Source organism: Mesocricetus auratus, unplaced genomic scaffold, assembly GCF_017639785.1.
Source record: "Mesocricetus auratus isolate SY011 unplaced genomic scaffold, BCM_Maur_2.0 Super-Scaffold_100125, whole genome shotgun sequence".
NCBI lineage: Eukaryota > Metazoa > Chordata > Mammalia > Rodentia > Cricetidae > Mesocricetus > Mesocricetus auratus.
The window spans coordinates 328,227-356,220 of NW_024429248.1; the positions used below are offsets into that span (position 1 = coordinate 328,227).

At 45.6% G+C, this 27,994-nt stretch overlaps 1 protein-coding gene across 2 annotated transcripts; it reads left to right on the forward strand.

Annotated features, from left to right (window-relative positions):
- The first annotated feature begins 166 nt into the window (after positions 1-166).
- Znf398 (zinc finger protein 398) lies at positions 167-27,553 on the forward strand. Of its 2 annotated transcripts, none has more exons than XM_013126030.3 (6): positions 167-438; positions 4,766-5,161; positions 17,646-17,772; positions 18,106-18,219; positions 23,420-23,536; positions 25,632-27,553. In XM_013126030.3, exons 1-6 carry the CDS (start codon positions 415-417, stop codon positions 26,786-26,788), a joined length of 1,935 nt encoding a protein of 644 aa, XP_012981484.1. In that variant the 5' UTR covers positions 167-414; the 3' UTR covers positions 26,789-27,553. The 2 variants fall into 2 exon arrangements, with proteins under 2 accessions (XP_012981484.1, XP_005087226.1); XM_005087169.4 differs by having other exon boundaries at positions 169-438; positions 23,423-23,536.
- The last annotated feature ends 441 nt before the right edge of the window (positions 27,554-27,994 follow it).

The following is a 27,994-nucleotide window of genomic DNA, read 5'->3' on the forward strand; positions in this document are numbered from 1 at the left end:
CAACCAAGTCGGTGTGGAGGGGAGGTTCCCGTTCCCCAAAACTCTTCCCAGAAGCTGACCCCTGGAAGGGTGCGCCAGATCCTGGGGCCGCCAGGGGGCGCGCTGGCCCGGCAGGACTTGACAGGAGCGGGGCGCGTCTAGGCCGGCCCCGGCGCAGCGCCTGCGGTCCTCGCTGTCCACAAAGCGCCCGGCTGGAAAGGTGGCTGCAGCCCGGTGCGGCGGAGGCTGCCAGCTGCTCCTCAGCTCCCCCGCGTCCCTGCGCTCCCGGAAGCCGGATCGCCGCCCCGCGAGTTCTGTCAGTGAGAGCAACGCGAGAGACCCGCTTCTCGCCGCTCGCGGAGAGCCCAGAGCAGCCCGGCCTGCGTGCGGCGGCGACTCCCCCGGGGACCGGACCGGGCAGCGGAGGAAGGGGTCATGGCTGAAGCGACCGCCGCTCCGGTAAGGGGCGCCTCTGTCACCCGGGCATCGGGGAGGGAAGCGAGGAGGCTGGGGACGCCCGCGGGCCTGGTCGCCCGCGTGGGTCTTGCGGCTCAGGGCCACCGCGAGGGGTGGGGACGGGGACCCGGATCCGGGGATTCTGGCTCACCCGCGGCGGTGCGTCTCCTGCGCGTTAGCCTGCCGGACGCCGGACGGGGAAGCGGGCTCGAGGCGCCTCTTTTTTTTTTTTTTTTCTTCTCCGAAATCCGCCAGACATTCTTGCGGGGCTTAGGTGCGGCGGGACAGGTCACCTGCGCGGCGGCGAGGGCGGGAGCCGCCACGCCGCTGCCCCCAGACAGATTGCGTGAACGACGGCGGGCAGAGTCGCGCGTGCCCCGCCAGCCCCGGGCAGGCCGAGGCAGGCCCTGCGGGGCGGGAGCGGGGGGACCTCGGAAGGGCCGACTAGAGAGCGCAGGCTTAGCGGTCGTGCGTGCGCGCGCGCGCTGCGCTGAGCGGCTTGCTGCAGGCCTGCAGCGGGGCCCGGCCGGGCACCAGATAGATGATGGCAGAGCCCCCAGGGCACCCGGGAGGGGCCAGTCCCTTGCACACAGCCATTAAGGAAAGGGGGAACGGTTGCTTAACACTGCGTTCTGACCGGGAAAGTGTATTTATTTGCTTGTTGTTTGCCACCTAAGAAGCCTTCGGGTCAGATCAGAGAGACTTTTTTTTTTTTTTTTTTTAAAGCAGGTCCGGCTTGAGAAATGGTTAAGAAATAAGAGAAGGAAACAGAGGAGCGGTGGTTTGGGGGGAATAGGACAGGGGAGAATGTCGTCCTTGCTCCCGGACTTTTTTTTGTTTTGTTTTCAGAGCCAGAAATAATTTGAAACACAGTAGAGACCATCGTGTATCCTGTAGGTGTTTGCTGAAAGCTGTGCACATACTTTTAATTCCCTACTAGTCATGTTCTAGGAGGTAAAACCATGCGTGGCTCACATTTGGGAGTCTGAGAGAGAGAACGATCAGAAATTTTAGGATATCCTTGGCCAAATAACCAGATTATGTGTCTTAAAAAAAGAAGGAAAGGGGAAAAAAAGTAAAAGTAGGAAATTAATTTCAGTGATGTGAATTATTTAACTTAACGTATGCAAAATTTCAATAGTAATCAATATTACAAAATTATTAATGAGATGTTAGAGCTTTTCATACTAAGTCTTCATACCACTGGGTTTTATATATATTCAGCATATCTCGGTTGAACTGACCAAATTTCAAGTCCTCACGGATCACACGGTATCAGTGGCTATGATGACTGACCTGGGCAAGTCTGGTTTATGAAGAAGAATTGGGAGATACTGATATTTTTTTAATTGTAATTTTAAGAAATATTTGTAGGGGCTGGAGAGATGGCCCAGTAGTTAAGGGCACTTGTTGCTCCGGCAGTTCAGCTCCGGCATTCACGTGGTGGCTCACAGCGCTCGGTAACTCAAGTTCTAGAGCGTCTGATGCCCTCTTCTGACCCCTGAGGGCATTAGGCATGCACACGATGCCACACATATGCATGAAGACGAGACACTGATATACATAGAACAAGCCTGAATGACTTAAAATATATCCTCCCAGATTCGCTCCTGCTTCCCTTACCAGTGTCTCCCAATTTTTGTCTCTTTTTTAAATAAAATAACCCATGGAGTCCAGTTTTTGCTTCTCATATACTCCTCGGTGCAGGCCATCCCCTGGAAATGTCGTTGACCCACCAGGGGCCACACCCCTAAAGATGGACTTTTCCCTACCCCAGATGCCGCGGGTTGTTGATAGCTCCCCAGTTATGGGTGGGGGCTCATGACCCTCTTCTTCCCCTTCTGTGCTATTATGTCCACTCGCTTGATTGTACATGTAGGCAGCCACAGCGGACAGGAGCTCACGAGAGCAGCCGTCCTGTCCTGTCCAGAAGACACGGACTCACTCCAGTCCAACCGTGGGTCTTAGGATCTTGTTCCCCTTCTTCCTCAATGGTCTCTGAGCCTTGGGGGGTCGGGCAGTGATGTGGATGTCCCGTCGGTGATTGAGCACTTCACTGACAATTTTTTACTACTGCTACTACTACTGTTACTACTACTGAGTCTATTTGAAACAGAATCTCTCTGTGTGGCTTTAACTGGCCAACATATAGATCAGGCTGGCCCCAAGCTCACAGAAGTATTCCTGCCTCAGCAAGTGCTGGGATCAAAGGCATGTGCACCACACTAAGTGTTTGTTTGTTTTGTTTTTTTAAATGTACCTTTTAAGGCAAGAGGGGTTGGTATTCAGAGTCCAAGTGGACTGGCTTTAAATAAGATCAGAATCCTTGGAAGGAAGAAAGAACACATGTATTATTACTGATAGGTTTGTTGTGGGGTGGAAGTATGGAGAAAAAGCTAGGTCTCATTACTTCAGTTTCCTTTTGTTGTTGTTTTCAGAGACAGGGTTTCTCTGTATAGCCCTGTTTTTTTTTTTTTTTTTTTTTTTTTTTTTGGTTTTTCGAGACAGTATTTCTCTGTGTTGCTTTGTAGACCAAGCTGGCCTGCCTCTGCCTCCCAAATGCTGTTTTCTTAAAGTAAGACACCATGGTCGTCTCTGGAGAGTAAGGGTACAGTGTGGACAAGTCTTTGTCCTCCCTGTGTACTTCCTGGGTCAGCAGATGCGGCATCCATCCCCCATGAGCTTGCTTAAAGCACACCATCTCCATTTTTTTTTCCTTACACTTACTGAATGAAAAAAAATGTATTTTACCTAGGTTTTCAATGCTTTTTGTTTTTTATTTTTATTTTTGCATTGAGACTTGGGATTAAAGTCTTGCTATTGTAGCCCGTGCTGGTGGTACTCACTAGGTAACCCAGACTGCATTCAAACTCACAACAATCTTCCTGACTTGGTTTCCTCAGTGCAGAAGATAACATTGGGGGGAGTCGAGTCTCATTTTCCATTGTTTGGGTCCCAGGAAATTGATCTCAGATAATCAGGCTTGACTGCAAGTGCCTTTCTCTGCTTTGGTACCTCACTGACTTGATTGCCCGGCTTCTTACAGTTGATTCTTTTTTTTTTTTTTTTTTTTTTTTTTTGGTTTTTACGAGACAGGGTTTCTCTGTATTGTTTTGGAGGCTGTCGGTCCAGCCTGGCCTCGAACTCACAGAGATCCGCCTGCCTCTGCCTCCAGAGTGCTGGGATTAAAGGCGTGCGCCACCAGCGCCCGGCCTTACAGTTGATTCTTTTGCACATTAGTGTGAGAGTTTGTGGAAGATACTACCTCCAGGCACTGAGCATTGACAAATTGGTGAATGCTGACAGCATCTCACGTGGTTTTAAGATCTCACTCAAGACTGCTTGTAGAAGCAAAAACAAAACAAAAAAAAAGTGAATGAAAGTGAATCATTCAAAGTAGGAAGTCAGACAAGGAAGTGAGGTAGTAGAGACATGAGTGAAATGGATTGAAAAGTGGCAGAAATGGCCAAGCAGGGAAGAAAGCAAAGCCATATACGGGTGGTGGGCCAGGAGCCAATGGAATCATCACAGGACTAAAGTTACCATTAACGCGGTGGGGATAAGATGAAATGAGGACGTGACAGGGCGTGAAGTGGGGAGGGAAGAGGCCAGAATGGTCTGTCGGGTCCAGAGAACTGGACCTCGCGGAGGCCTAGTCCAGCCTCCTATTAGCTGTACAGATTTCTTCCATTAATGATACTCTGTGTCCAAGTTCATTCAGTAATGAACAAATAACCTGTGACTTTCTTGGAAGAAAACATCTAATTGAAACATTGTTACCAGCCTGAAAATTTCCATGTATTCTTCTAGTGTGTCCTTTGGATTTTTCTGTTCTCCCTTCAATATTATAACCCTGGAATATTTGAAAACGGTTGTCCTATTCTCTCTAGACTCAATATCCACAGCGTGTCCAATTATTACCAGTGGTATCGTTGTAGTGTATAAACTGAGTGATTGGCAGGGCTAGTATAAATTCTTAAGAGATTTGTCAGAGGGCAGTGAAACCTGGTGAGAATTCTTGTGTACATTCGCCTCTTCCAGAGGAGGCAGCAGCAGCCTGGACGTCTGAGCCTTTTATTAGAGAAACGGGCCAGTTTATTTATTTGCTGTCTCCTCCCAACTCATTATTGAACCCACCAAAACAGTTCCCTTGGCTTTCAATGCCAACAGGCTTCAGAGCACAAGGCTGACACGGGCACTGTAAAACTATACCGAAACTGTTTCGATTACTATCAGCTGGACAGTTTAGTAGCTCCTTTTCTTCTTGTGGTTTAGAGTTAGGATTCCTTCTAACTCTCAATGTGTTGCCCCGTCTCTCCACTGCACGTAGACCTCTGACTGGGACTCGGAATGCCTTACATCCCTGCAGCCCCTTCCTCTGCCTCCACCTCCAGCAGCAAACGAGGCACACCTGCAGACCGCAGCCATCTCCCTGTGGACAGTGGTGGCTGCTGTGCAGTCCTTAGAGAGGAAGGTGGAAGTCCACGGCCGGCGACTCCTCCACCTAGAAGGCAGGACAGGGACAGCAGAGAAGAAACTAGCCAGCTGCGAAAAGACAGCGACTGAGCTTGGGAACCAGCTGGAGGGCAAGTGGGCCGTGCTGGGGACCCTGCTGCAGGAGTACGGGCTGCTGCAGCAGCGGCTGGAGAACCTGGAGAATCTGCTCCGCAACAGGAACTTCTGGATCCTGCGGCTGCCTCCAGGTATTAAAGGAGATATCCCAAAGGTAATATCCCAACTTCCAGGTTTCAGTAGTACCCCTAGCTCGGACAACTAGCACTTTAGGGGGTGGTCTTGGTGGTCAGTTATTTACTTGGGTTTTTTTTTTTATTATTTCCTCTTAAAACTTCTTAGGTTGATGGAACTCTGAAGGTATTTTATATTTGTTCACTTAAGAACCATACAATGCTCATGTCTTTCTTCCCTTTCCTTTGTGTTTATGAGACAGAGTCATGTAGCCAAGGCTGGTCTTGAACTGCTGATTTTCTGCCTCTACCTCCTAAGTGTTAGGATTACAGGCTTCGGACATCAGTGGCTCAGTACACATTTAGAAAGTCAAGCTTCGGATAGAAAGATCGAAAACTCTTTCCCATCCATAGTTGACTCTCTGGATCCTTTTTCTTTTACTTTCTTTCACTTTTGCATTTATGAGTCACCTCTCTCTCTCTCTCTCTCTGTAAAACTGTCTGCCACAATCTTGGTGAGAAAATTGAATTCAGTTTCATTTAAATCATCCAATTTTAAATTTGGCTGACAATTGTGGTGAAAAGTTAGAGGGAAGACAATGGTAAGGGATTGTGATCATGTGGTTCTTATAAGGGCTAGGGGTCATCTGTGAGTCTGAGCTGTCATTCATAGAACAAGCGTGCTGAGATGCTAGTACCCTGTCTTCTGAAGGAACTAGTTCATAAAGCAGAAAGGAAGTTTTGATGATCACTGTTTGACAGTGAGACACCTAGTTTCCAAATATACTTTCTCATTCACACATTTGTTCATAGACAGGGACCTTTTTAGTTCTAAATTTTAGGGGCAGGCATGCCTTTATTCCTAGCACTCTAGAAGCAGAGGCAGGAGGATCTCTGTGAGTTTGAGGCCAGTCTGATCTACATAACAGTTCCAGGACAGCCAGGAATACATAGAGAGACCTTGCCTCAAATAACTTTTTTTTGACTTAGGAGTTTGATATGTAGCCCAGACCTGTTCACAACTTAGAATCTTGCTTCAGTATCTCATGTAATGGCATGGAGCATTTTACATGGGTTCCACAAGTATTTCTTGAATACATTTCTGCTTATTTACACGTCTTCCTGAAGAAAAAAAAACTGTAACATGTAAAACATTTTTAAGTACTTTGATAAAAATAAAGTCAGGTGCTTTCTAGTGGTCTGTTTTCATATGGAGGCCTGAGAAGGTCTCACCAAGAAAACTGTATTTGGCCAGGTATGGTAGCATATGTCAGAACATGGGAGTCAGAAACAGGTGACCTCTGTAAATTTGCCACCAGCCTATGGTACATAGGGAGTTCCAGACCCGCCAGGGATATACAGTGAGGTCCTGTTTTAAGGGGTAGGAATGTAGGGCTGGAGAGATGTCTCAGTGGTTAGGGTTACTGGCTGCTCTCCTATAGGACCACGTGTTTATTTCAACCACTCACTCAGGCACGCAAGTGTACATGCATGCAAGCAAAACATTTGTAGACATGTGTGTGTGTGTGTGTGTGTGTGTGTGTGTGTGTGTGTTAGAGCTGCGTGAACTTCAGGAAGAGGCAAAGACTATGGAAAGATCTGAGGAAGGGCTTCCCAGGTAGGAAAGAGTAGTTGATACAAAGTCTCCAGGGCACAGTAGATTTATAACACAGAAAAGGGCCAAAAAGGCCAGTTAGCCAGTATGCATACTTGAATAAAAGCATGGTTGGCAGAAGAAGTAGGTAGTGAAATCATTGTTTAATTCTCATTGTTCCTAGGAATCACCTGCTTTGGCATGATGACACATTCTTTTAAATCTTAGCACTTAGGAGGCTAAGGCAGGAGGATGGAAATTGATGCTTTGTTTTGTTTCGGGACATGGTCTCTCTACATAGATAGCCCTGGCTGCCTAGAACTCACTATGTAGATCAGGCTGGACTTGAACTCACAGAGGTCTGCTTGTACCTGCCTTTGATTCCCAAGTACTGGAGTTAAAGACATGCACCACCATGTCCAACTAAGAATGGAGGTTTGAAATGAGTTGGGCTACAAAAATAAGACTTTATTCTTTTCTCCTTTTTTTTTGAAACAGGGTTTCTCAGTGTAGTCCTGGCTGCCCTGGAACTCACTCTGTAGACTTGAGCTCACAGAGATCTGCCGGTCTCTGCTTCCCGAATGCTGAAGCTAAAGGTGTGTGCCACCTCCCTAGCAAGACTTTATTTTTTTTATCCTGAAACATTTTTTTATTATTTAGTATTTATTATGTATAAAGTGTTCTCCCTGCATATATGCCTGCATGACAGAAGGGACACCAGATCTCATTATGGTTGGCTGTGAACCACCATGTGGTTGCTGGGAATTGAACTCAGGACCTCTGGAAAAGAAGCCAGTGCTCTTAACCTCTGAGCCATCCCTCCAGCCCAAGATTTTATTCTTTTGTTTTTGTTTTTGTTTTTGTTTTTTTTTTTGGAGATAGGGTTTCTATGTGAAGCTTTGGAGCCTGTCCTGGTATTTATTCTGTAGACTAGGCTGGCCCTAAACTCATAGAGATCAGCCTGCCAAGACTTTATCCTTAACAAAAACAACAGCAGAAAGTCAACTGGCTTGGTATACTTTAAATATTTTGGAGTTCAAAGTGGAATAATTTTATAAACTCCATAGACATTATAATACATGACTGAGATTATGACCTTTAAGACCAAGGAAAGGAATTTGAAGTAGAAACTTAAGTACAATGGGAAGAAACTACAGGACTTGAGTGCAGGAATTATTTCTGGCTTGTGTTTTAAAGATTTATTTATTTCTTTGGTTTTTCGAGACAAGATTTCCCTGTATTGTTTTGGAGGTTGTCCTGGAACTCACTCTGTAGACCAGGCTGGCCTCGAACTCACAGAGATCCACCTGCCTCTGCCTCCAGAGTGCTGGGATTAAAGGCGTGCGCCACCAGCGCCTGGCTGTTGTAAAGATTTATGCTAGCTGCTTTGTGGAGATTTGTCAGGGAAAGAACAGCAACAGTGGAAATCGCGAGGGAGCATTAATAACAAAGTGAGAGTGGTTTGGATGAAAGCAGCTATGGCAATAAGATGAAGAGGAGTAGACAGAAACGGGAACTGGAAATAGGATTTTATTTGTCGGGAATTTGAAATGAGAATAACGATCATTGTAAATTGACTGTGGGATAAATGACTCAGTGTTCTGTTTTACTTATTTCAAGGCTTATAATTTTCTTAAAAGTCCTAACTTGCCCAGTATCTTATGGCTACTAACAATAGACAACGGGGTTGTATTTTTAACCACCTGGATCTGAAGCATATGCTCTGTAGCTTTACGGACTCTTAGGCTCTTATTTTAATAACTGAGAAATTCCCAGGTGAGTGGTGGTGGTGCACATATTTAGTCCCAGCACTCAGGAAGCAGAGGCAGGAAGATCTCCTAAATTCAAAGCCAGCCTGGTCTACAGAGTGAGTTCTAGAACAGCCAGAGGAACCCTATCTCAAAAAACCAAAATATGAGAGAGAGAGAGAGAGAGAGAGAGAGAGAGAGAGAGAGAGAGAGAGAGAGAGAGAGAGAGAGAGAGAGAGAGAGAGAGAGATGGCTCACTTGTTGCTCTTACAGAGGATCTGGGGTCAGGTCCCAGTCAGTTCCAGGGGACCCGTGCCCTCTTCTGGCCTCTGCAAGCACCAGGTATGCACACAACACACTAAACTTACATGCAGGAAAAATACTCATACTGATGCGTAAAATGAAAGTAAATCTTTAGAAAACGAAAATGAACTGAATAGATGGTATCATTTCCTTTAGGAGAGCTCCCAAGAGATGACCCACTCAGACCACTTAGACACAGTGTATAGCCAATTGAAAGTCTTTATTCTGGCAGACTGAGACCACATCCAAGTGTTCAGGGACCTGAGTATCCATCCCAACTCCCATCCACTACATAGGGTTTTTAAAGGCTGAAACTACACCCTGGCCCCTTGTTCAGTAGGTGCAGGGGAGCGCTTTCGAGAAGTAAGCAGTTTGTAGCAAGCAGTCTAACAGAAGCTGAGATAAGTGGTCAGTTGGAGGGGAGTTTTCACAAACTGGCAGCTAAGATAAACAGTTAGCTGGAGGGGAGATTCCTCACAAACAGGCAGTTTTAGCAAAGGCTGAGGTAAGTTAGCTAGGGCATCTTGACCTTTGGTTCCTAGGATAGAGTTGGGTTGTTTTCCATGGGATTCACGGTCAAGGAGATGAGATTCTAGTTAAACCTGGAATGGCTTCAGCAAGGATATAAGATGGAGGAACCTATGCGCTGCCTTGCCTGGTCACAGTACCTCAGGGAGTAGAAGGAATGAGTCGTTATCACTGGGCAATCAATGTCGGGTTCCAGAAGCTCAAGGAAGGGTGAAGAGTCCTTGACATGGGGATAGTATTGTCAGTTATGAGATGGAAGAGTTGTCTTTAGTGAATAACAAGAGACTAAGCTTCAGAGGTAGAAGAAATAAGTAGAGGAGCCTCAGCAGGTTATACCAGTGAGTTATCAGGAAAACAAATCAGAGATAGAGATAGAAGACAGAATAAGAATAGCACAGTTGTAGAGTAAATGGGAAGAAAAGAGTGCTAAAAATGGAGTTAGTTTCTTTCTTTCTCTTTTTCTAAGTATAGAGCTATTAAAAGTAAGGGGCTGGAGAGCACTGGCTGCTCTTCAAGAGGACACAGGTTCGATTTCCAGCTTCCCCATGGAGACTCACAACTAGTTTCAGGGCATCTGCTGTGACCTCCACAGGCACAAGGCATGGATATGACACACAGACATACATGCAGGTAAAACTATATACATAAAGTTTTTTAAGTGAGAGTAGACGGTTCCTTCAGGATAGCTATTCTGTCTTCTTTAGGCATCTACACGTTCGGTGTCTTTTTGCTTTTTGGAGATTTCTTTTTTCTGTTTTCCTTATAAAGACAAGAACAAAACACTCCCCCTACCTTTGTGAGGTCTCCATACAACTCGTGGGATATACCTTGGTGTATGACCTACCATTTCTCCTCATCAAGAGGTTTCTCCTGGAGCTAGAGAGATGGCTCAGTGGTTAAGAGCACTGGCTGCTCTTCCAGAGGACCAGGTTCAATTCCTAGCATCCACATGGCGGCTCACAACTGTCTGTAATTCCAGTTCCAGGGGACCTGACAACATGGCACATGCACCAATGCACGTAAAATAAAAATAAAGCAAAAAAAAGAGGTTTCTCCTGTTCAAACCAGATCTTGATCAACTTTGATGGTATCCAAAGCTTTTGTCCTCCTGTAGAAACAAAGAGGAAACCCCTACCCCAATGTAACACATATCCTGGTTTCCATACTGAGGTCAACATGTCCTTGAAGTACACTGGCTGGTTTAGTTCAGAAGTTTTTTTCTGTTGTTCATTGTCTTTCTGTGGCTGTTTTTCCATTCTCAATATCATTAAGAAAGTTTAATTTTAGCAGAGCATTACATAATCTGTGTTTGGGGGGTACTTGTTCTCCCCCTGCTTGTTTATAGTGCATTTCCTTTAAAATACGATTAGATCTCTCAACCACTGCTTGTCCTGTAGGATTGTGTGGTATACCAGTTATATGCTTTATGTTATAATATTTAAAAAACTGTTTCAGTTTGCTTAGAGACATATGCTGGAGCATTGTCAGTTTTTATTTGTGCAGGTATACCCATAATAGCCACTATCTCTAATAGATGTGTATTAACAGAATCAGCCTTTTCAGAGCTCAGAGCAGTGGCCCACTGAAACCCTGAAAATTTGTCTATTGTATGGTGCACATATTTTAATTTTTGAAATTCTGCAAAGTGAAACACATTCATTTGCCAGATTTCATTTCTATGTATAGCTTTGGGATTACTGCCTGCTGATAAAGGAGTCTGGTTATAGAATGAACAAGTAGGATTTTGTTTACTATTCCCTTGTTGCCAAGTGATGGAAAAGTCCTTTTTTAAACCTTTGCTATTCACATGCTTTTTTTTAAATGAAATTCTGAGGCCTCTAGCACACTTCCTTGTGCATCTCTCCCTTTGCTGCATTTCTCCAAGGCTCACATTGTTCTTGTATCTTCCCGTAGAGGTGATCCTTTTCAGCTCACTACGTTTACTGCAGCCTCAGGTCTTTGAGAGTTCTTTGCTGTCTATTCTGTTACTGCATATTCTCTTTCCTCTAAGACTTCCCGGTGTCCTTCTCCTTTGCTGGCCTGGATTCATAGTCCACATTCTCCTCTATCTTAAGTCTAATACGGATTCATTGCTTTCTTAGCCTACTGTACTTGTCTTGTCCTGAGACTGCGTTAACTCATTCCTTTATGGCAGGCAGCGTGTCTCGAGCACCAGTATACTTTCTTACTCATTTGTTTCCTGGAGTACGTCCTCAAACTTCCTAAGAAAAGATGTATAGGAGACGTGTTTCATGTTGGAAATGTCTTTAACTTTTTTTTTTTTTGAGACAGGGTTTCTCTGCATAGCTCTTGCTGTCCTGGAACTCACTCTGTAGAACACGCTGGCCTCCAACACAGAAATCCGCCTGCCTCTGCCTCCTGAGTGCTGGGATTACAGGTGTGTGCCATCACCACCTGGCTGGAAATGTCTTTAATTTAATGTGGAAATGTCAAACAAACATAGTAGCACATACCTGTAATCCCAGTACTCAGGAGATTGAGGCAGAAGGATTGCTGTGAGTTCAAGACTAGCCTGAGCTACATAGCAAGACAGTATCTTTAAAAAAACAGAACAAACAACCAACAACAAAAATATAGAGTAATAATAATTTAATGTGAGGTTGGTATTTTTAACTAGTTCAAAGATTTTGTGAAAATACTTCTTCCTCAGAGATTTTGAGACACTGCCTAACTCCCTCTATGTTTGATTTATTGAGACAGGGTCTTATCATACATCATTGACTGACGTGCAATTCCCTACATAGATCAGGGTAGCCTGAAACTTATAGATTAAACTCAAATTCCATCTCTTTTATGGTCATCTATTAGAAATCTGTTTCTAAAATTTCCTGTCTCTATTATCCATTTCCATTTAATCATATGCCCCTTTTGACCAGAAACTATACTTTAATAACTTTGGTGCTTAGGGAGAATTTTGTCTGTAGTGGATGTTCAGAACTGTTTTGCAGTGACCGTAAGTAATGGTCTCTACCTTCCCAAAATGCATAGCTCTAGAGGTTAACTCCTTCTTCCCTGAAGCAATTGTGAACTGTGCGTTAAGTTTTCCAACATCTTTTTTCATTATCTCACAGCTAAGTAGATACTAAGATTTATTTAATGAAGCCAAGCTGAGACAGGAGGATCATGCATTCCAGGCCAACTTAAGTTCTACAGCGAGTTCTAGGCCAGCTAGGCTATATAATGAGACCTTATCTAAAAAATTAATAAAACAAATGGTGGCTGGAGAGACGGCTCAGTGGTTAAGAGCACTGGCTGCCCTTCCAGAGGATCCGAGTTCATTCCCAGCACCCACATGGCAGCTCACAGCTGTCTGTAACTCCAGTTCCACCAGATCTGGCATCCTCACACAGACATACATGCAGGCAAAACATCAATGCACATAAAATAAAGATAAATAAATAATTAAAAAGACAAATGAAAATATTATTGAGTAAGGAGGTTGAGGAGGAAGGACAGTAGTCTGAGGTAGTGACTCCTGTGGGCTTTCTCCAGCGAGTTCTTGTCTTCCTCCTGAATCTCTCGGGATTCCATCTGGGGCAGCCTCCTTTTTTTGCTTCAAGGCTTCCCCTTGCTGCTCCTCCTCGTGTCTCTGGTGTTTCTTTGGGACGTGAGCTTTTCCTGTTCCCCGATTCTGCCTTTCCTCCTCTTGCTGCTGTGCCTGCTTGTTCCACTTTCTCCTTCCTGCTGCTGGGACTCCTCCTCACTATGCCCTCTCATTGTCCTTCCTTGCATGCTGTATCCCCTATTTGCTGGGAGACCTTATAGGTGTGGTGGGCTTAACCAACACCCCCCCCCATAGGACCACATTTTTTAAGCCAATGCCTCATCGCTTAGCCCCAGTGCGCTGTGAGATGGGCTGAGTGTGTGTTAGTAGCCAGCGCTATGGAAGTACCCTTCCCTGCCCTTTGGCAACCCTGTGTGTAAATCTGGTACAGTTTGGCCTGTAGGTTCTGCCTTAGTAAGAAGGAAATGGGAAATATTCCTGGAAAGGAAACCAGAACTTTTTCATGACTGCCCGCTCACTTTCCAATGTGGACACTTTTCCTTACTGTTTTTCTCCTGGAAAAGATAGTGGGCTGACAGATTCTTAGTCAGGGTTCTAAAGGTATCAACTCTGGTTCAGGCCTTTAATCCCAGCACTCAGTGTAGAGACAGGCATAGCTCAGTGAGTTCATATCAAGTTCCAGGCCAGCCTGGGCTACAGAGTGAGACCTGGTCTCAAAAATAAAACAGTAAGTAACCAACTGCCAAATAGTAAAATAAAACTAGCATCTGACTCTTGAAAGTGGATGTGGAATGAACACACGGTGCTATAAAATGAACTTATTAAGTGCCTTTAGTGAAAAATAAAGTCACCAGGAAAAATTTCAGTTGTGCTTGAAGAGCTTTAAGGGGAATTAGTACAAAAAAAAAATGAAGACTTAGAAGAAACGATGCTACCAGGTACTAGCTCCATAAAAACTTGAATTATTATGAACCTAAAACTACAAGAATTAGAAACTAGTGAGAGAGTGTGGTTTTGGGATCTAGCTGTAGAAATGTGAATAAAAGAGCAGAGCTCTCTATGCAGTTCTGTTTCTTTCTTTTCTTTTTCCTCCTCTTCTTCCTCTTCCTCTTCCTCTTCTTCTTCTCCTCCGCCCCCCCCCCCACCCCCGTAGCCCTGGCTGTCCTAGAACCATGCCAAAGATCCAGCTGGTGTTGAACTCACAAAGATCTGCCTGCCTCTGCCTCCCAAGTGCTGGGATTAAAAGTAAGAGCATGCACCATACCACCACCTCCAACTAAGACTGTTCCATTTGTTTTTGTTTTTGTTTTGTTTTTAACTTTATTTTTATTTATTCTCTGTGTCTTTCATGGACTTAGGTTTCTTTCAGATTTTTTTACCCGGGGGAAGGGGGCTCGAGATAAGGTTTCTCTGTGTAGCTTTGTAGACCAGGCTGGCCTCCAACTCACAGAGATCCACCTGCTTCTGCCTCCTGAGCACTGGGATTAAAGGCCACCACACCTGGCTCTATTCTAAGTGATTTTTCAAATGCACTGTTTTTCTAATTCCCATATTTTTTATCCACTTATATATACTTACTATTCTTCCTTTAACAATCCTGTTTTTCTGAACCAGGCAGTGGTGGCATACACCTTTAATTCTAGCACTCAGGAGCCAGAGGCTCTGTGAGTTGGAGACCAGCCTGGTCTACAACAGCTAGTTCCAAGACAGCCTCCAAAGCCATAGAGAAACCCTGCCTCGAACCCCCCACCCCCCCAAAAAAATTCTGTTACTCAAGTAGAAATCCTCCAAAGAGACTGAGCTTGGTGGCACATGCCTAGAATCTAACACTTAGGAGGTGGAGACAGGCGCATCAGATCCATTCCATTGGCTACACAGCAAGGTCCAGGTCAGACTGGGCTACATACAAATACTCCATCTCTAAAAAGACAAGCTGAAATGTCCTTCAAAGACTGCCAGTGTAATGAGTTTGTTCTCTAACAACAGGTAATATCAGCTAAATTATAAGAGCTAGGTGTGAACTGGACAGAGAGGAATAAGATTCGAGGTGAAATGGATAGTCAGATAATGAAATGTCCCACTCTGCTGATAAATACTAGATGGTGAGTTTCGTATGTTTGGTTTAGTTTTTTTGGGACAGGGTTTCTCTGTGTAGCCCTGAACTCACGGAGATCAGCCTGCTTCTGCTTCTGCTCCCCCAGTGCTAGGGTTACCGGCTGCAGCCACCGCTACCCAGCTCGACAGAGAATCCTTTTTTTTTTTTTTTTACGAGACAGGGTTTCTCTGTGTTGTTTTGGAGGCTGTCGGTCCAGCCCGGCTTCGAACTCACAGAGATCCGCCTGCCTCTGCCTCCCGAGTGCTGGGATTAAAGGCGTGCGCCACCACTGCCCGGCTCTCGACAGAGTATTCTTAAAGGGAGCTTAGGACAGTGCTGTGCACCTGCGCTCAGGGTTAAGAGCATCCTTGGCAACATAGTAAAACCTCCATTTCTTAAAAGAAAAAAAGATCTTGAATGAATTTGTAAAACATGTGCTGCAAGGGAAGACATTCATCAGAAATTATGGTACTTTGTGGTATTTTTATATTATAAGGGAAAAACAAATTTGAGGGTTGGAGAAGTGGTTTAGGTATTAAAAGCTATGCTCGAAACCAAAAAATGTGAGAGTTTGGTTCCCGGAGGCTGGAGAGATGGCTCAGCGGTTAAGAGCACTGACTGTTCTTCCAGATGTCCTGAGTTCAATTCCCAGCAACCACATGGTGGCTCACAACCACCTTGATGAGATCTGGTGCCCTCCGCCGGCATGTAGGCAGAAGACTGTATACACAAAAAATAGATAATAGAGTTTGGTTCCCAGCACCCATGGCTGACTCTCCAACCCAACCCACCCCAACCCCCAAAAGGAAAAAAAAAACTAGAATATGAAAACACATTCATGTATTTAGAGAAAATGAAAGTGGAGACATGATGTCTAGAAGCAGTCTGAAAAAGATAAGTGTGAAAACACTGCAGGCTTCCCAGATGGTACAGAGATGGCTAGAAAGGAGCGTCAGTGCGTGCGTTGGTGAAACAGCAACAAGTTGCAACATTGAGATGCAGAAGATGGAAAATGCATTGAAGATGGGAAACAATGAACATTATGATCCATATGATCCAAAATAGCAAATGGGTATTTTGTAGGTTTAAGTGACTTATTTTTTAGTCAAAGAATGACTTGCCAAGCACAAACCAGATATTGAAGGACATGGTTAGATGCTAAAAATTAAGAAGCCAAGCTGAAAAAGTGTAACTAGAAGTTGGAAATATATCAAAAGAGAGAAACAGACACAGTAGGTGAATGAATGCGTCAGAGGAGAAACAATGTAGTCATGAAGACAGACCTGTAGTGGACCAGAAAGGGAAAATCTCTTCATGAATACAAACAGAAGAGACTGCAGGAGAGAGTACAAGTCTTAGAGGCCCATAAAGGATTAGAGGGACTGGAGGAGTGGTTCAGCAGTTGCTTCTCAGAGGACCCACATACAGTAACTCACAACCACCTGTATCAAGAGTTGGACCCGCGCCGTTGGTGGTGCACGCCTTTAATCCCAGCACTGGGGAGGCAGAGGCAGGCGGATCTCTGAGTTCGAGGCCAGCCTGCTCTACAGAGCGAGTTCCAGGACAGCCTCCACAACAATACAGAATGCTGGGATTAAAGGTGTGCACCACCACAGCCGGGCTTCTGCTCTCAGCTTGAAGTTTGAACCTGTGACACTGAGATGTTTTTACTCAATGTCACGTGTTTACAAGACATCTAAATATGTTTCTGGAAGGGTTCCAGCTACATATTATTTTGTGTTTTGTAAGGGTTTTAGGGTTTTATTAATGATGAATGATAAGTTTGGGAACACTAAAATATAAAGAATGACTCTTGGCATGCAGGCCCCATACCCAAGAATATTTGAACATCACAAATTATACTTAAGGGACTTTAGAAGAGAGAGAGAGAGAGAGAGAGAGAGAGAGAGAGAGAGAGAGAGAGAGAGAGAGAGAGAGAGAGAGAGAGAGAGAGAGCAAGAACAAAGAGTTGGGTGGATAAGAAGGTGGGGGTAGATCTGTGAAGAGGGGATAAATATGATTAAAATACATTGTGTAAATTCTCAATTAATGCCAAGTGGTGGTGGTACAAGCCTTTAATCCCAGGACTCAGGAGGCAGAGGCAGTCTGGTCTACAGAGCAAGTTCCGGGACAGCCAGGGCTACACAGAGAAACCCTCGAAAAAAAACAAAGTAAGCTAACAGATAAAATTCTCAATTAGTAAAAATAGTATTTAAAAACCCCAAGAAAAGCAGCATAAGTTATTTAAAAGTATGTTTGGTTTGAGACAAGCTGTAGCACTGACTGTCCTTGAACTCACTTTGTAGACCAGGTTGACCTCAAACTCAGGGACCTGCCTGTCTCTGCCTCTCAAGTTCTGGCACTAACGGTGTGCGCCACCATGCCCAGTTTAGAATATTTTTTAAAGTATTTTTTTCAGATTACACCTGCATTTCATGTGTTTATATCTGGGTACAGACGCACCACAGCACAGGTGTCAAGGTCCAAGGATAACTAGGAGACTCTCCCCTCTCTCCTTTTTACCATAGGCTGTGGCAGTTGAACTCAGGCCACAAAGCTTGGTGACAGATGCCTTTACTCATTGAGTCATCTCACGGGCCCTAGAATACTTATTGACCTCCCTTTAAGGTTGTAAAAATTAAGTGAAATAGCTAATGCGTGGAGGAAAAGATTTATTGGATAGCCGACTCGTATGGGAGGGAGTAACTAACCCATGTGATTATAATTTTAGGTGCCCGTTGCATTTGATGATGTCTCCATCTACTTTTCCACTCCAGAGTGGGAAAAATTAGAAGAATGGCAAAAGGAACTTTACAAGAACATCATGAAGGGCAACTACGAGTCTCTCGTCTCCATGGGTGAGGCTGAGTTGGCACCTTTTGAATGAGGTGCCAGTAGTCCCAAGAGGGCTTAGATAGTTCCGTTTCCTCCAGTGTCCTCATACATTTCAGAGTCTGGTTTTAAGCCAAAGAGGACAGAGCTAACCTCCTGTGTGCATTTTCTCATACGTTACATTTTCTTTCGCCTGCTTTCTTGAGTAAATCGTTGGAGGTCCATAGATGAGGAGAAGTGATAAAGGACCTAAAGGAAATTAATTCCTTGACTGTGGAGCGCAAACATTCAGCTGCCTGCCTGGTTGTCATACTGATTTATCGCTTTGTCATACCTGCTCTCCATTTTTCCTCTCCTAGATTATGCCATGAGTCAACCTGATGTCTTATCTCAGATTCAACCAGAAGGAGAACACAGTGCAGATGACCAACCAAGACCAGAGGCAAGTGAGATCCCTGCAGATGCCAGTGAAGGTGAGAGAAAAGGTTATATACTCTTAAGCTCCTTTTCCTGGTCAGGTAAGGGGGCTTAATATGAAGAAAGTGTGACTTAAAGGTGTCCAGAGCCGCTCAGAGATAAAATGCTTTACACTTTGAATGGACATTTGAACACTAAAGGAACTCAGTGCCTCCTGCATGTTAATAAAGTACTCTTCCACTGAGCAATAGCCCCCTCCTGTTTTTCTTTTGAGGTATGTATTTTTCTTTTTTGCATATATTTAGATCAGTACATTTTTTTTTTGCTGAAACTGATCAAACAGTGTGTCTGATTTTCTTTTTCTTTGTGTCTTTCTTTTTGCTTTTGAGACAGGATTTCTCTGTGTAGCTTTGGCTGTCCTGGAACTCACTCTATAGACCGGGCTGGCCTTGAACTCAAAGAGATCTGCCTGCCTCTCCCTCCCGAGTTCTGACTTACACTGAGGCCACCACCTGCCGTGTTTGATTTTCTTAATACTGTTTTGATGGTTTATAGTTTTAGCTTGCAATGGTGATTATCGGCATAGATATTTATGAAAACTCGAGAATATGATTCGTGTAACTTGAACCAATCAGAAAACAAACTCTCGCAGGATTCAGCATACAGTCAGACTCACAGCTAAGATTTACTACAGCAAATGGATGTGAAGCAGCAGCATAAAAAAAAATACATGGAGGAAGCCAGAAGCCTCCCAGAGTCCCCTCACTATGGGATCTCACAAAACACATTTAACCCCCCCCCCAGCACTGAATGTGACAACGAATACCAAAAAACCATTATAGAAGCTTATAATGACACTCAGGGTTTTCTTGGGGTTGTCACACAGGCCTCTTCTGCTTAAGGTACTCAAATTACAGAGCTGCAAAGAGGAAAGTAGGCAGTCAGAAGAAAGCATACTGTTGGCAGTTGGGGCATAGTAAGATGCTCAGTTTTCCAGTTCCTTCTCAAGAAGAACGTCTCGGCCTGTGCTGAATTTCCCTTCTGACACAGGAAATGAGCCCTGTTTCTTTCCCGTGGAGAGGACTACTAACCACTTGTTCTAGTTTCATTTCTGCTACTGTGATAAGATGCCCCGACGAAACCCAGTTTAGGGAAGAAAGCACTTACTTTAGCTTACAGTTCCAGGCAGCAGTCATCATTGTGGAGGAGCTGCAGCACGGAGCTTGAAGAGGCCAGTGACGCCTCATCCGCAGTCAAGAGCAGAAGACATGAGCGCACGCATGCGAGCCCACACGCTTGCTGTCTGGTGCTCAGCTTGATTTACTCACGTCACACAGCTCCATATGACCGCAGGTCAACCCCAACGTAGACCGTCCCTCATTGAGACTCAAACTGACAGTTACAGCCAATCATCACATCTGGTGATCTTAAATGTGAATCCAAAATACTAAAATGACATCATGATGCTTTTTCCCCCCTAAATGGTGTGTACTCTGTAGCCTTGTTCACTGAAAAGATACAAAAATAACGATAACTGATTAGCAATTAGCAGTCTTCCCAAGGGCCGAAAGGTGTGTGCCATTTGATTGATCCTTATATTTGCCTATTAAATGGCACAGGTCACTGTTTTCGGAACCATGGGAGAGATGTATTAAGTCATTTCGGAATTAAGGATTCTTTTTGAAAGAACTCTCCCCCTCCAAAGAGCTTCATCATTCTCTCTCTCTCTCTCTCTCTCTCTCTCTCTCTCTCTCTCTCTCTCTCTCTCTCTCTCTCTCTCTCTCTCTCTCTCTCTCTGTGTCTGTCTGTCTGTCTTCTCTTACTCCCCACCCCCCCTTCCACTTTTCCTCACACACATACTGTTTCACAGCTCTTGTTTTTATTATTACATCCCAGGCCTAGGATGCCCCCCCCTTTTTATTTTTTGGCTAAATTGGGCTAGTTAGAAAGCTGCTAATATCCAGAGAATAAATGAAAGCTCTCTATAGTTAGTTCTTCAAAAGGCCTCGTAGGTTAATTATAGTTTTATTTCTTGCAAACAAAAACAAATAACTACTGTACTAATTGTTTTGTTTCTTGAAACAGTCTTTTTATGTTCTCCATCCTCAAATTCACAATCTTCTATCTCCAGCTCCCAATGCTAGGATTATAGACATATACCACTATGTTAAGTTTTTTAATGTCTTTTTAAACACACACACACTGTCTCTCTCTCTCTCTCTCTCCCTCCCTCCCTCCCTCCCTCCCTCCCTCCCTCCCTCCCTCTCCTCCTTTTACCCTCTCTCCTCCCTTTATTCCTCCTCTTTCTTCTTCTTTTTTGAGACAGGGTCTCTCTTTGCAGCCTTGTCTATCCTTAAGCTCAGTATGTATACCATGCTGGTCTTGAACTCACAGAGAGAGATCTGCCTGCCTCTGCTTCTTTAGTGCTTATCTTTGTTTTTATTTTATGTGTATGGGTCTTCTGCCTGAATATTTGTTGGTGTACCACATGTGTGCAGTTCCCATGGCGGGCAGAAGAGGGCATTGGATCCCCCCGGGCTGGAGTTACAGATAGCTGTGACCTACTATCCTACCATGTAGATTCTGGAAATTGAACCCAGGTCCTTTGGAAGAGCAGCCAGTGTTCTTAATTGCTGAGCTATCTCCCATGCTCCCTCCAGTGTCTTTTAAATCAGCCAGAAACTATGTGCAGAGGTTGAATAAGAATAGAATCCAAAGACTAGACTATCTGCTGTGTAGATTTCAGTAACAGCAACCTGCTTTTCCTATTTGCTACTGTGAGGTACAAACAAAGCTGGTAAGTGAAGTCCAGTCGTGTCTTTGTTCCTTCCTCGATTTTGTATATATATATATATATATATGGAAAAGGGTGGGGCTGGAGAGATGGCTCAGAGGTTGAGAGCACTAGACTGCTCTTCCAGAGGTCTTGAGTTCATTTCCCAGCAACCACATGGTGGCTCACAACCATCTACAATTCAGTCTGGTGCCCTCTTCTGGCATGTAGGCAGAACACTGTATAAGTAATAAATAAATAAATCTTTAAAAAAAAAAAGGGTGGGGTGGGGTGTGGTGGTAAAGGCAGGTGGATCTCTGTGAGTTTGAGGCTGGCCTAGACTACACAGGAAGTTGTATGTTAGTCAGGGCTACAAATGGAGACTTTGCCTCCCTTCCCCACCAAAGACAGACAGGAAGGAAGGAAGGAAGGAAGGTAGGAAGGGTGAGAAGGATGGGTGGGAGGGAGGAAAGGAGGAAGCAAGGGAGGGAGGGAGGGAGGAAGAGGGAGGGAAGGTAGAAGGAAGGGAGGAAAAGGAAAGGAAGGCAGACAGACCCAGACAGACAGACAGGAAGAGGTAGGGCCATTGAGACAGTGGGTAAAGATATGTGCTGTCAAGCCTGATGCTCTGAATTTGATCCCTAAACCCCACAGAGTGAAAACAGGTAACCATAGCTGTCCTGAGCTCGGGAGAGCACATGGACTCTGGACCAACAGTTAGGGAACCCGCATAGGACCGACCAAGGCCCTCTGCGTGTGGTGTAGCTTGGTCTGTTTGTAAGGATCCTAGCAGTGAGATCAGGACCTGTCCGTCCCTGCACTTAGCTGACTTTTGGGGTACAAGGAAGGAACTTGGTTCTACCTCACCTTGATTGTGCCACGCTTTGTTCAAGCCTATGCCTTTCTGAATGGAGGAGGAGGGGGAGGGGGTGAACAGGAGTAGAGGTGGGAGGGGAAACTGTGGTTGGAATGTAAGATAAATGAAAAATATGTTAATTAAATAAAATTAAACTTAAGCTAAAAGAGAGTAGAGAATCAACTACTTCAGGTTTTGCTCTAAGCTTACACGCGCGCATAGACACGCGCACACACACGCGCGCGCATGCACACACACACAATAAAATTATAGAAGGCTGGTGGTTATGAAGAGATGGTCCCAAATGAGTGAAACCCCGTCCATCAGAAATACGGGTTTTATAGTCACGCTTCACAAGCATAATGGCACAAGCTGTGTTCTCAGCAATACAGATAGAGCGGGGGCAGAAAGACTAGGAATTAAATGTTTTCCTTGGTCACCTAACAAGTTTGAGGCCAATCTGGGATACATGAGATTATTATGTCTTTAAAGGAAAAAACAAGCTTCCTCGGGGCTACCTGCCAGGTGGCTGCCATCTCCTTTGTGGCATCATGGCTGCCCCCCCCCCGATGAAGTCCAAGATCAACGAAAAGAGGGCAAGAGGTTCATCCAGCACCAGTCAGACCGATATGTCAAAATTAAACAAAACTGGAGGAAACAGAGGTATTGACCACGGGGATCCGAGAAGATTCAAGGGCCAAATCCTGATGCCCAACGTTGGTTATAGGAGCAACCAGAAAGCCAAGCACATGCGGCTTCCGGAAGTTTCTGGTGCGCAATAACTCTTTCTGTGCTGAGATTGCTCACAGCGTTTCCTCCAAGAACCGGAAATCCATCGTAGAAAGAGCAGCACAGCAGGCCACCAGAGTCACCAGTCCCAACGCCAGGCTTCGCAGTGAAGAAAACGGGTAGATGGCTGGTGTGCGTGTTTTATCTGCATTTAAATAAAACCACAAAAACTGAAAAAAAAAAAAAAAAGAAAAAAAACAAGTTGTAGTAAACAGATGTGGTGGTGATGCCTTTAGTCCCAGTATTTCAGAAGCAGAGGCAGGTAGATCTCTGTGAATCCAGGGCCAGCCACAGCCACATAGCCAAGGGAAAAAAGTACAAAATTAATAATGTCAAGCCGTGAAGTGGTGGCACACACCTTTAATCCCAGCACGAGGCACTTGGGAGGCAGAGGCAGGTGGATCTCTATGAGTTCAGGGCCAGCCTAACCTGCAAAGCAAGTTCCAGGACAGCAAGGATTGTTGTACAAAGAAACCCTGTCTCAAAAAAACCCCAAACAAACAATAAACAACAACAAAAAAATTATGTCATGCTTAACCAATGAACATGATTATGTCACCTTCTTAAGAGATTCATTTATTATTTTATGTATGTGAATATTTTGCCTGTGTGTGTGTGTGTGTGTGTGTGTGTGTGTGTGTGTACTGAATGCCCAAGAAGGTCGTAAGAGGCCACCGAATCCCCTTAAACTGCAATTACAAATGGTTATGTGCCGGGAATCAAACCCAGGTTCTTTTCAAGTCGCAGCAAGTGCCTTAACCAATGAGCCAACTCTCCAGCCCGGTTTCACCCTCTGCTCCAAGTCCCTGAAAAACCACTGTTTCTTTTTCTCCACAAGTAGAGCCTGGCCTGTCAACCTCAGATATTCTGTCTTGGATCAAACAAGAGGAAGAGCCTCCGGTTGGAGTCCCCCAGGAGTCCAAAGAGAGTGACCTGTACAAGGGCTCCTATCCTGGTGAGTAACAGAGGGAACAGAGATGTTCAGATTCTGCTCACATCGGGAGTGACGGAAGGATGCAGCTGGAAAGTTCTAGAAAGACAAGAAACAAGGGGGAAGAAAGGAAAGATAAGGGTTAGAAATGAAACCAAAAGGCCACCAAGATAAATTTTAAGTAGGAAATGCATTTTAGAGAACACTAATTTCTTAGTGTGCGGGGAGGTACATGCAGAAATCCAAGGGCATGTGGGTCCCAGAGATTGAACACGGGTTGTCAGGCTCGATGGCAAATGCATTTGACCACTGAGCCATTTTACCAGCCCAGAAAATGTACTCTTACACAGCAAATTAGAAGTGTTAGGACTGGGTACATCAGCGATAAAAGTGTGGTTCAAGCACAAAACCCTAGGTTTAATCTTTAGGACTATATTAAAAAAGAAAAAATGGGATTGTTTTGTTTTTGTTTGTTTGTTTGTTTTGTTTTTCGAGATGGGATTTCTCTGTGGCTTTGGAGGCTGTCCTGGAACTAGCTCTTGTAGACCATGCTGGTCTTGAATCCACAGAGATCTGCCTGCCTCTGGCTCCCGAGCCAGGCCACCACTGCCTGGCTCAGAAAAACGGAAGAATAGTAAGTATGTATAAGTGAATTTTAAAAATGTGGGAATTAGAAAAACAGAGCATTTGAAAAATCACTTAGAACAGAGCCAGGCGTGGTGGCCTGTAATCCCAGCACTCAGGAGGCAGAACTAGTAAGTTCTAGGCCAATCAGGGATACACAACAAGACTCTATCTCAGTCACTCAATCAAATAGATCAGTCAGTCAAAATATAATAGAACAAAAATGGGGACTGGGGTAGAGAGAAATAGGCAAAAGTGTTGGAGGAGTGCAAATGGAAATATTTCCCCTCAGTAAAAGGAAAAATAACAGTAGACAAAGAAACAAGTGTTTCCTTCTATAACAAGATTTAAGGTCAACTGCGATTTACTTCTTGAAATATAAAGAGATGCTTGGTCAGTGAGATGCGTTAGTGGGTAAAGGCACCTGTTGCCAAGCCTGGCCATCCAAGTTTGATTTCCCAAGACTCACACGGTGGAAGGACAGAGCCAACTTCTACAGGTTGGCCTCTGACCTCCACATCTGCAGCATGGCAGTATAATTTATAAAAGAAAATCTGAAGATCAGAGAGGACTCCATTATTTATATAGCATAATAGAATCTGTTGTTTGGATTTTTTGGGTTTTGTTGTTTTGTTTTGTTTTGTTTTATGCTTTTTAAAATGTCTGTGTCCGATGTTTCTCTAGACTCTGGGAAGTGCAGCTGAGGAGTGTGCTGGCTTCTGCTCTTTAGGAGATTGACACCACAGACATGCACACCAGCCTAGGCATGTCGTTGTTAGGTGTGCAGCAGTGAGCTAGATATGCATGACTTAAAGACATTTGAGGTTTCGAAAAATGTGTCCGTTTTAGTTTAGGTATTTGGGTAATGCATCACCAAGAGTGTGCAAAGCCAACCTATATTCCCCGCGTTTGAGGAGTCCAAGGCTAGACTCAAGCTTGAGGCTAGCCTGAGTTACAGGAAACCCTGTCTGATGCCCCACCCACCGCCAGTCCCATCCCTAGTAAAGAGTGTGAGGTCAGGGTGGGCCTAAAAGATTGACAGTGCTTTGGGAAGACAGGGAGAGAGATGGGAAAGCACCCTGGAAAAGGGAGAGCAGAATGGCCAGATATAGAGGTGGAAAGGCGTTCTTATTTCAGGGCAGACATTCTTATTTCAGGGAAGACAGCGTCGGCGGACTCCGCGGAAGGGTCTGTCTCATAGGAGGTAGAGCGGAAGTGAAGTGTCTCATAGGAGGTAGAGCGGAAGCGAAAAGATGATTTTAGGACAGGCAGTGGAGAAGTGAAACAGAACAGTATGGGGAAGATTGGTACTAAGCCTTTGCAAGATGGAGCATCGGCGCACAGTCCTGTTTGTAACGGTTTGGCCCACACTCGGCGGGGGCCTTGTCAGTAATGAGAGTTCTTGCCCGAGTTTCCCTGAGCAGTTAGAGCAACCTGCCAGACCTGTTCGTTCGTGAGAGGCGCTGGTGAGCTGACTCTGAGTCCCCTCTTTCAGACGAAGAACTTGTCATCAAAGCTGAAGACCTGGCTAGAGCCTCCTTGTGTCCTGAAGTTCCAGCCGCCTTCTCTGCGCCCCCACCACAGGCAGCCAAGGATACGTTTGCAGACGTAGCCTTCAAGAGCCCGCAGTGTGCGCCCGGGACACCGTTCGGACGGACAGCGCCTGAGCTGCCCGAAGCCTCAGAGGGGCAGGTGACTTTCACTCAGCTGGGAAGCTACCCGCTGCCGCCTCCAATGGGAGAGCAGATGTTCTCCTGCCACCACTGTGGCAAGAGCCTCAGCCAAGACACGCTGATGACTCATCAGTGTAGCCACGCTGCCGAGCCCCCCTTAACCTGCGCCCAGTGCCCCAAGCTCTTCGCCCCACAGGTGGATCTCGGCAGCACCTCCCAGGACCACGCGAGTGACACGCCACCCACCTGTCCTCACTGCGCCCGGACCTTCACCCACCCGTCAAGACTCACATACCACCTTCGGGTCCACAACAGCACGGAACGCCCTTTCCCCTGTCCCGATTGCCCCAAGCGCTTCGCCGACCAGGCTCGACTCACCGGCCATCGGCGAGCCCATGCCAGCGAGAGGCCCTTCCGCTGCCCGCAGTGCGGGCGTAGCTTCAGCCTGAAGATCAGCCTCCTGCTGCACCAGAGGGGGCATGCACAGGAGCGCCCCTTCTCCTGTCCTCAGTGTGGCATCGACTTCAATGGCCACTCGGCGCTGATTCGCCACCAGATGATCCACACAGGCGAGCGCCCCTACCCGTGCACGGACTGTAGCAAGAGCTTCATGCGGAAGGAACACTTGTTAAACCACCGGAGGCTGCACACGGGGGAACGGCCTTTCCAGTGTCCGCACTGCGGCAAGAGTTTCATCCGCAAGCACCACCTCATAAAGCACCAGCGCATCCACACGGGCGAGCGGCCCTACCCCTGCGCACTGTGTGGAAGGAGCTTCCGCTACAAGCAGACGCTCAAGGACCACCTGCGGACCGGTCACAGTGGGGGCTGCGCCGGGGATAGGGACCCTTCCACACAGCCACCGGACCCACCCGGTCCACTCTTGACTGCCCTGGAAACCTCTGGCCTAGGTGTTAGCACCGAAGGTCTAGAATCTAGTCAGTGGTATGGGGAAGGGAATGGAGGGGTGGTTTTGTAGACCATTGGTTATTTGTGTTCACAGCAGAGCAGAAGGTCAAGGAGAAAAACCTACAAGCTCCGCGACCCACAGTAATTATTACCTGGTACATAAAGGAATTCGGGAGTCTGCACTCTATACTAGAGACATGCTTGTGCTTTGGAAGTCCACAAGAATACCGTATTTTGGAAACTGGAAGAGAATCCAGCACCCGCGTCTTTTCAGATACCACAAGAGCAGGGTTTGGGAATTGAGGTTCGGCTTCTGTCTGGATAGCAGAGTGAGAGTTGCCTCTAGGTAGACACAGATGCATGGAGAGAGTCCCCGAACCTTAAAGCCATCTGGGCGGGAGAATGCTCCGAGCCTTTCTGTAATTCCTCGGTGGTGAGATGGCCGTTGGGGGAATGTGCGTTAGCTGCTTGCTATGTTGCCGTGTCTCCGAAACCAGCTAAGTTCTGTTCACACCTGCGTAGTCACCTTTCCCTTAAACGTGATGATTGAGGCTGCCTGCCTAGGCCGAGATTCTGACTGCTAACACATTTTGTTTAATGTTGGTGAACAAGAAATCTGACTTTGATAGCTTATTTAAGGGGACAGTTCTTAGTTTTTTCTAGCTTGGTTTGAAACATTCAGACTCTTGTAGCAGCTTTTAAAAGGATAGAGAACTTTACCACAGTCCTAGTTAGAAAATTAGGAGAAGAGTTTTTCTCTCCAGGTTTAGGGGCTAAAGATCCCAGAGACAACAACGATATCTATCGTGGCCTAAAAGTCTGCCTGAGTCATGAATCATGAGTTTAGAGTCATTTATATCAATTTATCACTTCTCTTTTCCAAGCCATTTCTGATGTTTGATTTTCTCTCTGTCTCTCTGTCTCTCTCTGTTTCTCTCTGTCTCTCTGTCTCTCTGTCTCTCTCTGTCTCTGTCTGTCTCTGTGTCTGTCTGTCTCTGTGTCTGTCTGTCTCTGTCTCTCTGTCTCTCTCTGTCTCTCTGTCTCTCTCTGTCTCTCTGTCTCTGTCTCTCTGTCTCTCTGTCTCTCTGTCTCTCTCTCTCTCTCTCTCTCTCTCTCTCTCTCTCTCTCTCTCTCTCTCTCTCTCTCTCTCTCTCTCTTTCTCTCTCTCGGGTCTCACCGTATCTCCTGGCCTCAAATTTGCTTCATAGACCAGGCTGGCCTTGAACTCTCTGAGATCTGCTTGCCTCTGCCTCATGTTCTGGGCACACCCTCATGC

What these genes read in the sequence shown, in the direction of transcription:
- Znf398 (XM_013126030.3), top strand. Translation starts at nt 415, where the DNA reads ATGGCTGAAGCGACCGCCGCTCCG. An exon ending in TTAAAGGAGATATCCCAAAG is followed by an intron (nt 5,162 to 17,645) that starts GTAATATCCCAA and finishes TTATAATTTTAG; the next exon opens with GTGCCCGTTGCATTTGATGA. An exon ending in CGAGTCTCTCGTCTCCATGG is followed by an intron (nt 17,773 to 18,105) that starts GTGAGGCTGAGT and finishes TTCCTCTCCTAG; the next exon opens with ATTATGCCATGAGTCAACCT.